General features: G+C 50.2%; 1 protein-coding gene across 1 annotated transcript; it reads right to left on the reverse strand.

The window, feature by feature from the left end:
• Positions 1-11330: 11330 nt before the first annotated feature.
• LOC119281614 lies at positions 11331-12028 on the reverse strand. The gene has a single exon (XM_037562098.1). The coding sequence runs from the start codon at positions 11893-11895 to the stop codon at positions 11575-11577; it is 321 nt and encodes a 106-aa protein (XP_037417995.1). The 5' UTR covers positions 11896-12028; the 3' UTR covers positions 11331-11574.
• Between the last annotated feature and the right edge of the window lie 1665 nt (positions 12029-13693).

The following is a 13693-nucleotide window of genomic DNA, read 5'->3' on the forward strand; positions in this document are numbered from 1 at the left end:
GAGGGCCGAGTGCGGGCCCAACGGGCCTCGGCGGCTGCGGGCGTGAGGGAGGAGAGAGAGGGTGCGGGCGCGGGTGAGGTGGCGGCTTCTGGTTGGATGAGGTGGCGGGGAAGGCAACGTGGCGCGACGGGATTGGCCGGAGCGACGTGTCCGGCGGACATGTCCGGCGCGGATGGACATGTCCGGCGGCGCGGGGAGGAGAGGGCTAGGGTTTGGACTGCGGATTTTCGGGGGAGGCCACATATTTATAGGTAGAGGGAGCTAGGAGAGTCCAAATAAGGAGCGGTTTTCGCCCACATGATCGTGATCGAACAACCGAGAGCATGGAGGGGAGTTAGGTGGGTTTTGGGCCACTTTGGAAGGGGTGTTGGGCTGCAAAGAGAAAGAGGGGTTTACGGTTACCCGGTTAACCGTTGGAGTATCAAACGACCTCCGAATGGCATGAAACTTGACAGGCGGTCTACCTGTGCTATACCAAGGCCACTTGGCAAGCCTCGGTCCATTCCGAGAAAGTTCAACACCCACTCACAACAGGAAACGAAAAGGGGAACGCCGGAGAGCATAGGAGTGCCGGATTGCAAAACGGACAACGGGGAAAATGCTCGGATGCATGAGACGAACACGTATGCAAAATGAAATGCACATGATGACATGATATGGAATGCAGATGATGACATGGCAAAATGCAACACGCAAGCAAAAGACATGGCAATGACGGCGAATAACTGAAAGACACCTGGCGCATCGAATCCGGGGCGTTACACCTGTAGAGCTCCTTTATAATCACCCAGTTACGTTGTGACGTTTGGTAGCACACTAAGTGTTCTTCCGGTAAACGGTAGTTGCATAATCTCATAGTCATAGGAACATGTATAAGTCATGAAAAAAGCAGTAGCAACATACTAAACGATCAAGTGATAAGGCTAACGGAATGGGTCAAGTCAATCACATCATTCTCCTAATGATGTGATCCCGTTAATCAAATGACAACTTATTGTCCATGGCTAGGAAACATAACCATCTTTGATAAACGAGCTAGTCAAGTAGAGGCATACTAGTGACACTATGTTTTTCTATGTATTCACGCATGTATTATGTTTCCGGTTAATACAATTCTAGCATGAATAATAAACATTTATCATGATATAAGGAAATAAATAATAACTTTATTATTGCCTCTAGGGCATATTTCCTTCAGCTGCGTCTTCCCCGGCTTCGCTTCGTCCCCTTCCTAGGCCTCGCCTCGTCCACACCACTGCCCTGGTGCTCTCGGCACGGCATGGTCAGCGTGGTCAACGACCGACTTCCATAGGAAGAGTACTGTACATGGAGAGGCTGACAGCTGGGTCCAGGTGGCCGCAAGGAAGTGCCTCCTTATTACACGCAAAATAATTATTCCTCCACCTGACAACAGGGACCCACCGGACGGGCCACCTTATTTCGTGAAAAAAACGTTTCCCCCCTGACTGTTGGGACCCACCGGACGGGCCAGTGTATTTCGCGAAAAAACGTTCCCCGCGCTATCAGCTCAGACCCACCAGAAGTGCCTCCTTATTACGCACAAAAAAAGAATACTCCCCCTGCTAGCTGGGACCCACCATGGTGGGACGCTGACTTGTGGGCCTACTAAGTTGACTGGGATGGGGGCCTTTGTCAACTTTAGTCAATATGAACGATTCTAGCTCCAGTGACCGTACTATGGCCATCCAACGGCGGTAGTGCTTCTTCAACCTCTGGTGTTCTTGCTCTAGCCACCCAAAGCAGCGCCGGTCGTGCCGCATGCTCCTGCCTCCTGTGGCCGGCTGTGCTGCCGCGGAGGCCTCACCGCCCCTACTATTCCCACCGCTGGCCAGGCCCTGCGGCGACGGCAGCCTCACACCACAGCTGAACTAGTGAACCCTCGTACTCCTCTCCGCGTGGGCTTCCATTGCCGCGTCTTCCCCGGCTCCCCGTCGTCCCCTTACTAGGCATCGCCGTCGTCCACCGCCGTGGTGCTCTCGGCGCGGCGTGGTCAATGTGTTCAATGACCGACTTCCATCGGAAGAGTACTGTACGTGGAGAGGCTGACAGCTGGGTCCATGGCAGCCACAAGGAAGTGCCTCCTTATTGCGCGGAAAATAATTATTCCTCCACCTGACAGTAGGGACCCACCGGACGGGTCACCAGTATTTTGCAAAAAAACGTTTCCCCCTGACTGCTGGGACCCACAGGATGGGCCACCGTATTTCGCGAAAAAACGTCCCCCCCCCCCGTTGTCAGCTCGGACCCACCGGAAGTGCCTCCTTATTACGCACAAAAAATGAATACCCCTCTGCTAGCTGGGACCAACCTTGGTGGGAGGCTGACTTGTGGGCCTACTAAGTCGACTGAGACGGAGGCCTTTGTCAACTTTAGTCAATATATGAACGATTCTAGCTCTAGTGACCGTACGATATCCATCCAACGGCCGTAGTGCTTCTTCAACCTCTGGTCTTCTTGCTCCAGCCGCCCAAAGCAGCGCCGGTCGTGCCGCCTGCTCCTGCCGCCGTGGCCGGTTGTGGTGCCGCGGAGGCCTCACCGTCCCCTACTACTCCCACCGCTGGCCAGGCCATCCCTCTACGCACCCACACCCCCTGTTATTCTGCGGCGACGGCAGCCTCACACCGCAGCCGAACGAGTGAACCCTCATACTCCTCTACGTGTGGGCATCCACTGCCGCATCTTCCCCGGCTCCGCGTCGTCCCCTTCCTAGGCCTCGCCGTCATCCACCGCCCAGGTGCTCTCGGCGCGGCGTGGTCAACATGGTCAAGGAATGGCTTCCATCGGACGTGGACTGTACGTGGAGAGGCTGACAGCTGGGTCCACGACCGCAGCAAGGAAGTGCCTCCTTATTACACGCAAAATAATTATTCCTCCACCTGATGGCGGGGACACACTGGACGGGCTACCGTATTTAGCGAAAAAAATGTTTCCCCCGGTCTGCTGGGACCCACCAATTACATCTTCGCACGCAAGGAAGTGCGTCCGAAAAAAACGATTCGCCCCCCTGACTGCTGGGACCCACCAGCTACATTTTCGCACGCAAGGAAGTGCCTGACAGTCGGGACCCACCTGGTCGAAGCGTACGTAGCGTTGTCATTCTGGTTGCGAACGTGTACGTACATATATACTGGTGGATGTAGAGGCGCGCACGTGTCGTAGTAGAGGCGCGCACGTAGCATGTACACGTATGTACAGCGGCGAGGGTGCAAGAAGGAAAATACGGCCACGTATGTACATACGGACAGGGTCTCTAACGCCTATCGCACATACGTACATGGCTAGGTCGGAATGGAGAAACAGCATCGTCGTCGTGTTCATGGGGAGCCAACCGGCTGGGTCGGAATGGAATGCGTGGTCGTGTTCATCGGGAGGGCTTGGATGGAATAGGCGATGGAAACGAGGCCTGGCGTACCGCACAACAGAGGAAATGGACCTCCTACGTTTGGAACGGGGTCCTGTTGATCGGGAGGGGTATGGCGTACCGCAAAACGGAGGAAACGGACCTTCTATGGTCGAAACGGGGGTCCTATTGATCGGGAGGGGTGTGGCGTACCGCAAAACGGATGAAGCGGACTTGTGTTGGAGCGTACGGTCGAAACGGGGGTCCTATTCATCGGGAGGGGTGTGTCGTACCACAAAACGGACGAAACGAATTTGTGTTGTAGCGCTACAGTCGAAACAGGGAGAGGGGTGTGGTGTACCGCAAAACGGGACTCCACAAGATACTGTTCATCTCCACCGTCGACCTCCTCCAGCCTCCACGGGCTACCATCGACCTCCTCCAGCCTCCACGGGATCCTGTTCATCCAGCATCCACCGCGCGCTACTCCACCGGCTACTGTTCAACCACCCCTCCATGGGCACCCCTCCACTGTCTACTGTTCATCCAGCCCTCCACACCACGGGGTCCTGTTCAACCACCCCTCCACGGCCACCCCTCCACCGTCTACTATTCATCCAGCCCTCCACACCACGGGTTCCTGTTCATCCAGAGGCAACGCCACCGCTCACTGTTCATCCAAACCCCCCTGCAACGCTCACTGTTCATCCAATCGATCGGCTTCAGTTAGCAGCAGTAGCGAAGGAATCACGCCATCGGGTTCAGTTAACAGCCATCGATCGATCCCTCGGGTTCAGTAACGCGTAGCCTACAGTGCAATCGCTCGGGTTCAGTTAGAGCCCAATGCCTCGCTCGGGTTCAGTTAGAGCCAATGCCTCGCACACACGCGCGTACCTGTACGAGAGAAACGCGCATCGCTCTCCCACCATAACTGGCAACTCCCCGAAATTTTCCTCCCCCTCGCTTCTACCACGGTTTTGTCCGTCATGGACGGCCCAAAGAATGTCATGCAGCTGCGTCTCCGGCCCGCCCAGGACGAAAAGCCCATTTTCTGTCATGATTTTTTGTCATAGAAGTAGGAGCCCACCACATCTATGATGATACCGGGTTTTGTCACAATTATCGTCATAGAAGTGTCATGTGTATGACAGAAAAAAAATCGTTCGGCCCAAAATGTCACGGATGTGTCTTTTTTTTGTAGTGGTGGTGGTGCAGCATGGAGAGGAGGAGGTGTTGGGAGAGGAAGAGGAAATCCTGGTGACCCAAACCCGGAAGAAGGACGAGAAGTAAACTTGGGCAGAGGTACGGGACAGGGTGTGTCGATGCCAGTAGCAAGGAAATGACAAGTTGCGGCATATGGCATGTTCATAAAACATACGGAGGCGCCTTCTTCCTCAACGGGTGTAGTGGTTGAGCGAGTCTTGCAGCTGGAAGGAGTGCCCAATGCACCAGTGGATAAGATTTTGATGAGTACGCCTCAGAAGGTGCATGACCCAAAGAGACAGAGAATTGAGGAAGGGATATTTATGACATTATTAGAGGGAAATGATGATACTGAAATGGGATCGGCGACCCTTGCGAAGGGGATCACCAGGTATAATGAAAACCCTTTGTTGGAACTGTCGTGGGATGGCCAGCACCATGGCGGATAGAGCGCTTCTGGATGTTCAGAAGCAATGGGGCCCGGATGTGATCTTCCTGTCTGAGACACATCTGAATAAAGTGAAGGCAAAAAAATTGATGAGGAAACTTCGGATGGATAGGATTGAAGTTCATGAAAGCGGCGGTGCTAGTGGGGGGCTACTCCTAACTTGGTGTAGCCCAGTTGTGATACAAGCCCTAAGTGTACAGAAAAATTATATTGATGTGGCTATAGATGGCTCGGGAGAAGCTATGTGGAGACTAACTGGGTTCTATGGAGAGCCTAAGTGGGAAGATAAACATATATCCTAGGAGTACTTGAGATCTCTTAGGCCGCAGATGAATGGCCCTTGGGTGGTCATCTAGGACTTCAATGAGATTCTATATTCCCATGAAAAGGAAGGAGGGGCTCCACGTCCAAGTCAGATGATGCAAAACTTCAGAGATGCGCTGGTGGATTGCCAACTGGAGGACATGGGACATACGGGTGAAATATTTACTTGGAGAAGGAGGAGACTGAGGGAAAGGTTAGACAGAGGTGTGTATAATGGTGCGTTCCATGCACTATTCCCGAATGGAACCATAACCAATGCTGAGCATTCTAAATCAGATCATCGTCCTTTGGTCCTGGACTTGGAAGGTGATGGTAATGTTGTCAACCGTTCACCTGATGGAACCCGTCGCTTTCAGGCAAGATGGTTGCAAGAATATGATGTTACGTAGCGGGTAACTGAGGCCTGGGAGAACACATGTAATAAGGACTCATTTGCGAAGCGTACAACAGCAGTACATAAAGAACTGCACCCATGGGATCGGAAGGTGTTGTGTGCACCACAACACCGCCTGAAGAAACTCAAGGCAGAGCTTGAAAGTTTGCTATCGGGGCCCCTTACCGATGAGTCAGCAGATCGGCAACGAGAAATTCTGATCCTCATTGAAGAAACTCTGGAGAAGGAGGAAATATATTGGGTGCAACGGAGCCGTGCAAACTGGCTGAAGTATGGGGATCGAAACACAAGCTTCTTCAATAATTTTGCTACTGCCAGAAGAAGAAGAAATCAGATCCGGAAACTTCTTGGAGATGATGGCGTATGGAAGGAAGATGTAGAATCCATGGGAAACCTAATCTCTAATTATTTTAAGTCGTTGTTTACATCTAAGTTGTACATCCAAACATGAATGTTTTGAATAAAGTGAAAGCTAGAGTTCCAGACTATATGAATGAAGCACTGCTTGCACCGTATATGGCTGAGGAAGTGAAAAAGGCTCTGTTTAGTATCGGCGAGCTCAAGGCGCCTGGTCCAGATGGCTTGCATGCAGTCTTCTATAAGAGGTTCTGGCCTCTTTTGGAAGATGAACTAGTAACAGAAGTCTTAAACGCAGTGAATACTGGGGTTATATCGGAGGGTTGGAACTCAACTACTATTGTGCTCATACCCAAAGTAGAGAATGCAGAGAAGATCTCGCAATACAGGCCCATAAGTCTCTGCAACGTTGTTTACAAGGTGATCTAAAAAATGTTGCCTTCTATATTAAAAGTCTTCCTACCTGATATTATCAGCGAAATGCAGAGTGCATTTGTGCCGGGGAGGATTATCACTCACAATGTAATTGTGGCATATGAATGCTTACACACTATGAAGAAGAGGAAGCAAGGAGAAAACAACACATGTGCTGTCAAACTAGATATGCACAAGGCCTATGATCGAGTAGAATGGGTGTTCCTTAAAGCTATTTTAGGCAACCTTGGGTTTGCAGAAAAATGGATTGATTTGATCATGGCGTGTGTGACCTATGTTGAATACACGGTGAGGTTCAATTCAAATGAGACTAATCCCTTCAAACCATCCAGAGGGCTCAGGCAGGGGGATCCCCTGTCCCCCTACCTCTTCTTATTTGTGCAGAGGGACTTTCAGCACTAATTGATCATGAAGAAGCTCAAGGCAGGCTCTTGGGGGTTCAGGTCTGTAGAGACTCCCCTAAAATATCACACTTGCTTTTTGCGGACAATTCCCTAATCTTGATGAGGGCTGATTCTGCTAATGCACACTCACTTCAGAGTATATTGGATGATTACTGCTCAGATTCAGGACAAATGGTGAGTGTTGCTAAATCATCAATTTCTTCAGTCCCAATACTGATGTGGATGTCAAAGCCGAGGTGTGTCAAATATTAGATATTATGACTGAATCATTATCGAGAAATATTTGGGATTGCCATCTATGATAGGTGTAGACAGAACTGACTGTTTTCTGCACCTTATTGAGAGAATCCAGAAATTGATTAATGGTTGGAAGGAACATACCTTATCATTTGGAGGCAAAGAGGCCCTAATTAAGGCGGTGGCCCAAGCCATCCCAACGTATGCGATGAGTGTTTTCAAATTCCTGATTTTTTTTTTGCAAAGGGATCACTGATGCAATGTCGCACTACTGGTGGGGTGATGAGGATGATCAGCGCAAAATGCATTGGGTCGCTTGGTGGAAAATGTGTGTCTCAAAAGAAAAGGGTGGAATGGGTTTTAGAGATATCCATGCCTTCAATCTTGCACTCTTAGCAAAACAATGTTGGAGGTTGATTGAGAACTATGATTCGTTATGTGCAAGAGTGTTGCGTGCACGATACTACCCCCACGGGCAATATTCTTAACTGTACGCTGAAGAAAGGTTATTCCTTTGTATGGCAGAGCATATTTGCAGGCATACAAACCTTCAAGAAAGGAAGCATCTGGAGAGTTGGGGACGGAACAAAGATTGACATTTGGGAGGACTGCTGGATCCCAAACAGCCCAACAAGAAAGATATTAACACGGTGAGGTAACTGTCTGTTATCATATGTGAGCGATCTGATCGATCCTATATCAGGTGACTGGGATGAGCAGATTATCAGAGATAATTTCTGGAGTATAGATGTTGATCGTATATTGCAAATTCCACTATCCCATCATATTTTGGAGGATGTTGTTGCATGGCACTTTACGAAGAATGGAGTCTATAGTGTTCAATCTGGCTATTACAGAGAATGGGAAGATCAATATGGTCTGAAAATTGGTGGCGACGCAGGACAGTTGAGTACACCGGATCACCCGGTTTGGAAGAGGCTGTGGAAGTTAAAGCTACCAGGGAAAGTTAAAATCTTCATTTGGAGATGCTTGCATCACACCATCACGTTTAAGTGTACATTGGCTAACAGGCATATTCCCATGAGTGGGCAGTGTCCTATTTGTCAGCAGGGGGCGGACGATACAAAGCACACACTCTTCACATGTTCCCGTGCTAGGTTGATATGGTCTGAGCTGGGCTTGCAAACTGTCATAGATGAGGCGATCCCTATTGACAGATCAGGCGCGAGGGTAATGGAGTCTCTCATGTGCGATGACAGGTTTCAACGCAGATATATGGATGTTATTACCATACCTGAAGTTATAGCCTCCACTAGCTGGTATTTGTGGTGGCAGAGAAGGGAGCTAGTAAGAGGGGAGCAAGTCCAAAATCCGGTACACACAGCTATGGCTATCTAGGCCCTCTCTCTGAACTTTGTCCGAGCGGTCGGAAAACCTAATCAAATACCTTGTCAAAATGCCTGGAAGATGCCACTCTCAAGCATGCAGGTTCTAAATGTAGATGCTTCGTTCCTGGAAGTAGATCACTCAGGCTCCTGTGGAATGGTGGTGAGGGACCATAACGGCGGTTTTGTTGCAGCTGCAATAACTCAGATGTCTCATGTGGCGGATGTAGTGGCAGCGGAGGCCGAGGCTATGCATCGGGGGATAAAGTTCATACGCGGCTTTGGTTGTGATAGCATTGTGGTCCAATCTGATAGCTCGATCGTCGTGGATGCTTTGAGGATGAATGAAGGGTATGCTTTGGTGGCTGCACCAATTCTAGAGGACTGCCGTAATTTACTTAAAGATTTCAGGAAGGTCATTATCGAACATTGTAGTAGAGAGTAGAACATGGTTGCTCATGAGTTAGCTAGTTTTGGGAGGGGTAATCCACCGACTGTGTGGTCGGATACACCTCCCTTTTCATCCTCAATGCTTTAGCAAACGATGTAAGTTTATTATGAGTGAATAAATCAGCCATGAAGGCCATCCCCTCAAAAAAAATAACACACAGGAATGCTTCAGAGAAACACCTTTTAGCTGCCCTCCTCTTATTGTGTCATGTGTTATCAGCAAGTTAGAGAGAGCAGTACTCATCTGTCCTTTGACTGCCCATTTGCAAAGCTGCTGTTGTCATTATCTATGCCCCAATGTGCAAATGACTGATGATCTCCAGGAGAATCTGCAGGGACTGAGGAATGAGTCGGGCGTGCCTTTCTTCATGGGAAAATTATTTTGGTAACCTGGAGTATCTAGATTTGCAGAAATGGTTTCATCTTCAAACATAAGAAGACCCCCGGTCTGTACAGATGTCGAGTCTTTTTCATGGATGAAGCTCATCTTACAGTTTTCTTTTGGAAAAGAAGGTTTAAACTCCTGACCTCTACATCAATCGATGCATACAGTTATCTTTATTAGTTGTTCAATAAAGGTCTAATAAGAACATATATCAAGTCATCCGAGACCATCACTCACACCTACAAACTTGATAGTGTGGAGTGCTCTCACTCGCATGTCTAAAATCGGTGTCGTCATCAATCCATCCACATAAAATGTTGGAAGCTACAACTGGTGCAACAAACCTAAAGCGTACAACACATGCATATGTTTTAGAAGCCATCATCATTATTGAACCGCTAACCCATCTTCAGAAAAGAGGTCCGCATCATCCTTACCAGTCCGACCATCCGTCTACGCCACAACGGCGCCCAACGGCACCACATCCCTGTGCGGAAACTGCTGATCACGTCGCGGTCGCTGCTGGTACACGGTGGCACCATGCCACCAAGTACCACCACCCGACACAGCATGAAGTCTCTAAAAGATCTATAGTGCGTAGCACCTGCGAACAGGCATGTCAGAGCATAGCACCTGTCGGCTAGGCATGACTTGACATCTCCACCGAGTTCCATGCAAAATGAAGCCGCTCCACCTCATGCCTCTGTCTTTCCGGCACTGCTCCACAAACGATGCACCCAAGAGGAAACCGACACACCAGTGCCACCATCGTCCGATCTGGAAGACCAGATCCTAGGGTTTCCCCCGTAGCAGCACAAGTGGGTCGACAATAGTTACACGGCTATGCCTTCATCAAGGTAACAACGCAGAACGCCGCCATCGCCCACCGTCGGCTCGATTTTCACCGGCAACTAAGTCTCCCCGACTAGTAGCCGGGACTAGATGACCGATCTCGATATCCGACCACCCACACTCACGCCAACAACCTTTGACGGAGGAGATGACCACCACCGCCAAGCCCAGGGTTGCTGCCCCGGGCGTCCGCGTGATGCAGATCAAAACCTGGAGCACTACCGCGATCCGAAGCTGAACCGGAGGTTGAGCCGCTACAGCATGGCCGCTGCCACCACCTGCCGCTGCGCTACAGACCCGCCGCCACACTCCAGCCGTCATTGTCCACCATCAGCGCCGAGGAGATCAAGATCGGAACCACCACAACGATCTTGAGCAGCTAACGCGTGAGAAGAAGGCCGCCGCCGCCGAGCCGCTCAGGCTTTGCCCTGGCGTCGTCGCCAGCGGCGGCGGAGAGGAGAGTGGTGGGGGGCGGGGGGAAGGTGGGAGGCAGGGACGCCCTAGAGGGGGGCGGCCGGCTGCACGGGAGCGGGAAGCTCATCTTACATAGAGCTAACAAAGCATCTTATTCAGCTTTTGCTGTATGGGTGGATACATTTCAGTAGCTTTCTTCTTAGATGTTGCTGCTTTTCTGTAAATACCTGTATGTAACACTATAATTCTTTAATTTGTTTGAACAGTAGACAACTCACCTACTGTTTTCCGTCAAAAATAAACGTGTTCGTCTAACATAAGGACAAATATTTGTCCTTGGAATAATAGATTATTGATAGGTATAGCCCATAGACTGGACCAATTCAGTGTGGAATATATAGTCGTCGATGCTAGTAATGTAATCGCAGCTGTCAGTTAGTTTGACTGCGCTTAGAGGGACGAAAATAGTGGGTGAGCATATAGCGCCTGCATTTACCGGCCCTAGCTAGGTAATGAATCTGTGAACGCGCGTCATTCTTACACTTATCTGTTCTTAATTTCTAGAAAAGACAATCAGAATTTGCAAAAGAAAAAGCCAATCGGAATTTGCAAAAAAAAAAAGGCAATCGGAAGTGTGAAGTGTTTTGAGAAAAACTTAGGGATGCATTTTGTTCTGCTTTCAGTTTACGTTTGAAAATAGCATTTCATATATGTCTTCTGTATCCAAATACTCGAGAGGTCCGGGATTAATCACAGACTAAAAACACATAGGTAGAAATATATAAGAGATTTCCAGAAGAGGAACTCCCAAAAAAATCATCTCTACTACCGGCATTTCTGTAGTCTGTACATCTCCTGATAGAATCTCGATCTAAAACCTATACCTGCACTCCTACATACAGCAACTATATACTATACGCACATCAGAATCAAGAGATCGGTGGAACAGCCCTACGGATCGAAGTCAAGGCTCCTCGGCTTCGGTGATGCTCTGCAGCGACGGCCTCCAGTGCCCCCTCGTCTCGTGATCGTCGTGGTAGCACACCGTGCCGGAGTTGATCAGATCCGTCAGCACCTTCTCCGTCGACCTCTTCCCCTTGCCGTCCCGGGCAGCCTGCTGCAGCAACTCCTGGACCTGCCTCTTGGTCACCCTGATCTTCACTTCCACCCGCTCCGTCTTCTCGTTCTCGCCAGCCGCCGTCTTCCCCTCCACCACGTCCACCTCCCACTCGTCGTCGTCGACCCACGACTCGGAGGCGCGCTGCAGCTTGAAGCAGTTCCCCATGGATGATATTCGACCTCCCGATCGGTGCGTATCGTGTATATATATATATATGATCGTATCTCAAGCCTGGATGCTAGCTCTGGTTCTTCTTGAGCTAGGTCCGGCTTGAGCTTCGTGGTAAGAGAGAGGGAGAGAGAGAGGATCGTCTGGCCCGCGCGATACAGCTTATATATATATACATAGAGGCCGGAGGTTGAAGGGGACGTGCCAAGTTGGACCATGGCGGGCGGATGGAGTTGGACGTGGAGGGCGGGAGACCACGTCTCGGCGTCTCGCGGAGGCGGCTTTCTCCCCAACCGGGCGTCCATCGGGCCACGTGGACGGCCGCGGCGATCCGTGGAGTAGTGCGGCCGGTGGGATGGAGGCGAGCAGGGCGCTGGACGGCCGGGATCGGTGGTGGGGACGGCGCGGCGGTGGACGTACGTGGTGGGAAACTGGCGCCCGGGAGCGAATCTTCAAACGTTCTCCTCCTCCTTCCTTCCACGCGAGGCGTGCGGAAGGCTCCGCCCGTGTGAACGCGGCTTTTCCACGGGATCTTCCGGTGCTCAAGGCTTTTGTGGAGCCAACGACCGGGATGGGACATGGGAGTTGATGCTACGTGTCACCCACTGTCCATGCAGAATTTGGAAAAAGCTCGGGCTGCCTTCTCTGCCCTGCCGGTGATCTCTGCCGATTTTTGGCATGCATGTTCGGTGTCGGGTTGTCGTGAAGAACACCCAAGAACTCGAGGAAGCCGCAAGATTGTGGAATTAGTTCTAGGCGAGATATATAGATCGATTGATCAGACCTAGGGTGTAGCTCCGCCACTGGCCATCTTATGACTGTTCGATGCAGAGGCCAGAGGTTATCTTTTTTTTTTTTTCTAAAGCCATTTGTGCCCTTGAAGAATGCTCAGCCAAATAACGAAAGACAAAAGATGAAAAGCTGTGAGTGATCAAAGCGAGATAAAAAAAGGACCGACAGATGTGGGTACCTAACCTGACAAGGCAAGAACCACTGGTCCAACTCCAAACCAAATAAAAATCTGCCCGAGCTAATCACGCTATAGCAGCTAGCTAGAATTCCACGAAGATATTGCCAAGGACTAGCACGCGGACGATGCTTGCATGCATGCGCACGCAGCGTACCCTTAATTTGTTGTCTTGCTTGTTGGCGTGTACAAGCTTACAAAACAGTCGCTGGAGATTAGGTTCTATATTACAGGATATACTTCTTTATCTAGATTTTGAATATGTATTTCACGTTCGCCGTGATCCCCTGCATGGAACATGAGCAATCTTTGTATATGCAAAACGTGATTTTCAGCTTATGCAAGCGCGCCCATTTGATAACACAAAATGCTTCACTCACTATAGTCTTGCATCATACTTCCTTGTTGAAGTGTTAGAGCATCTACAGACACGCGCTCTAAACCGACTTCAAACGTCCGGGCGGCCCGCCCGGTCACGAAAATATGACCCAGCTGGGCGCCTGAAACGGACCTCAAATGTTTGGGTTGCCCGGCGCCCCTCATATCCAGCTCAAATATAGGGCGGATATGGGGCTGCCCTGGTGCAGTGGCGAAGCCACACTTGAGTTGGGTAGTCAATTGACTACATAGCTTTTTTGCACAAACAACATACAACAAGCAGAAATTGTGCCAAAAAACTTATAAATGCATCAATCTGACTACACAAGACTTGGTTGACCACACATGATCAGATTCCTGGCACCGCCACTGCCCTGGTGCACCCGAGCGCGTCAGACACGTCAGCCCAGCCCATCCCGACCCTACTCTGTCCCTGCAAATATCCCCAAT

This window comes from Triticum dicoccoides, chromosome 3B (genome assembly GCF_002162155.2).
Source record: "Triticum dicoccoides isolate Atlit2015 ecotype Zavitan chromosome 3B, WEW_v2.0, whole genome shotgun sequence".
Classification (NCBI taxonomy): domain Eukaryota; kingdom Viridiplantae; phylum Streptophyta; class Magnoliopsida; order Poales; family Poaceae; genus Triticum; species Triticum dicoccoides.

Bases quoted from the DNA above. Each gene is read 5' to 3' on its own strand.
- LOC119281614 (XM_037562098.1), bottom strand. From the start codon at position 11,895: ATGGGGAACTGCTTCAAGCTGCAGCGCGCCTCCGAGTCGTGGGTCGAC.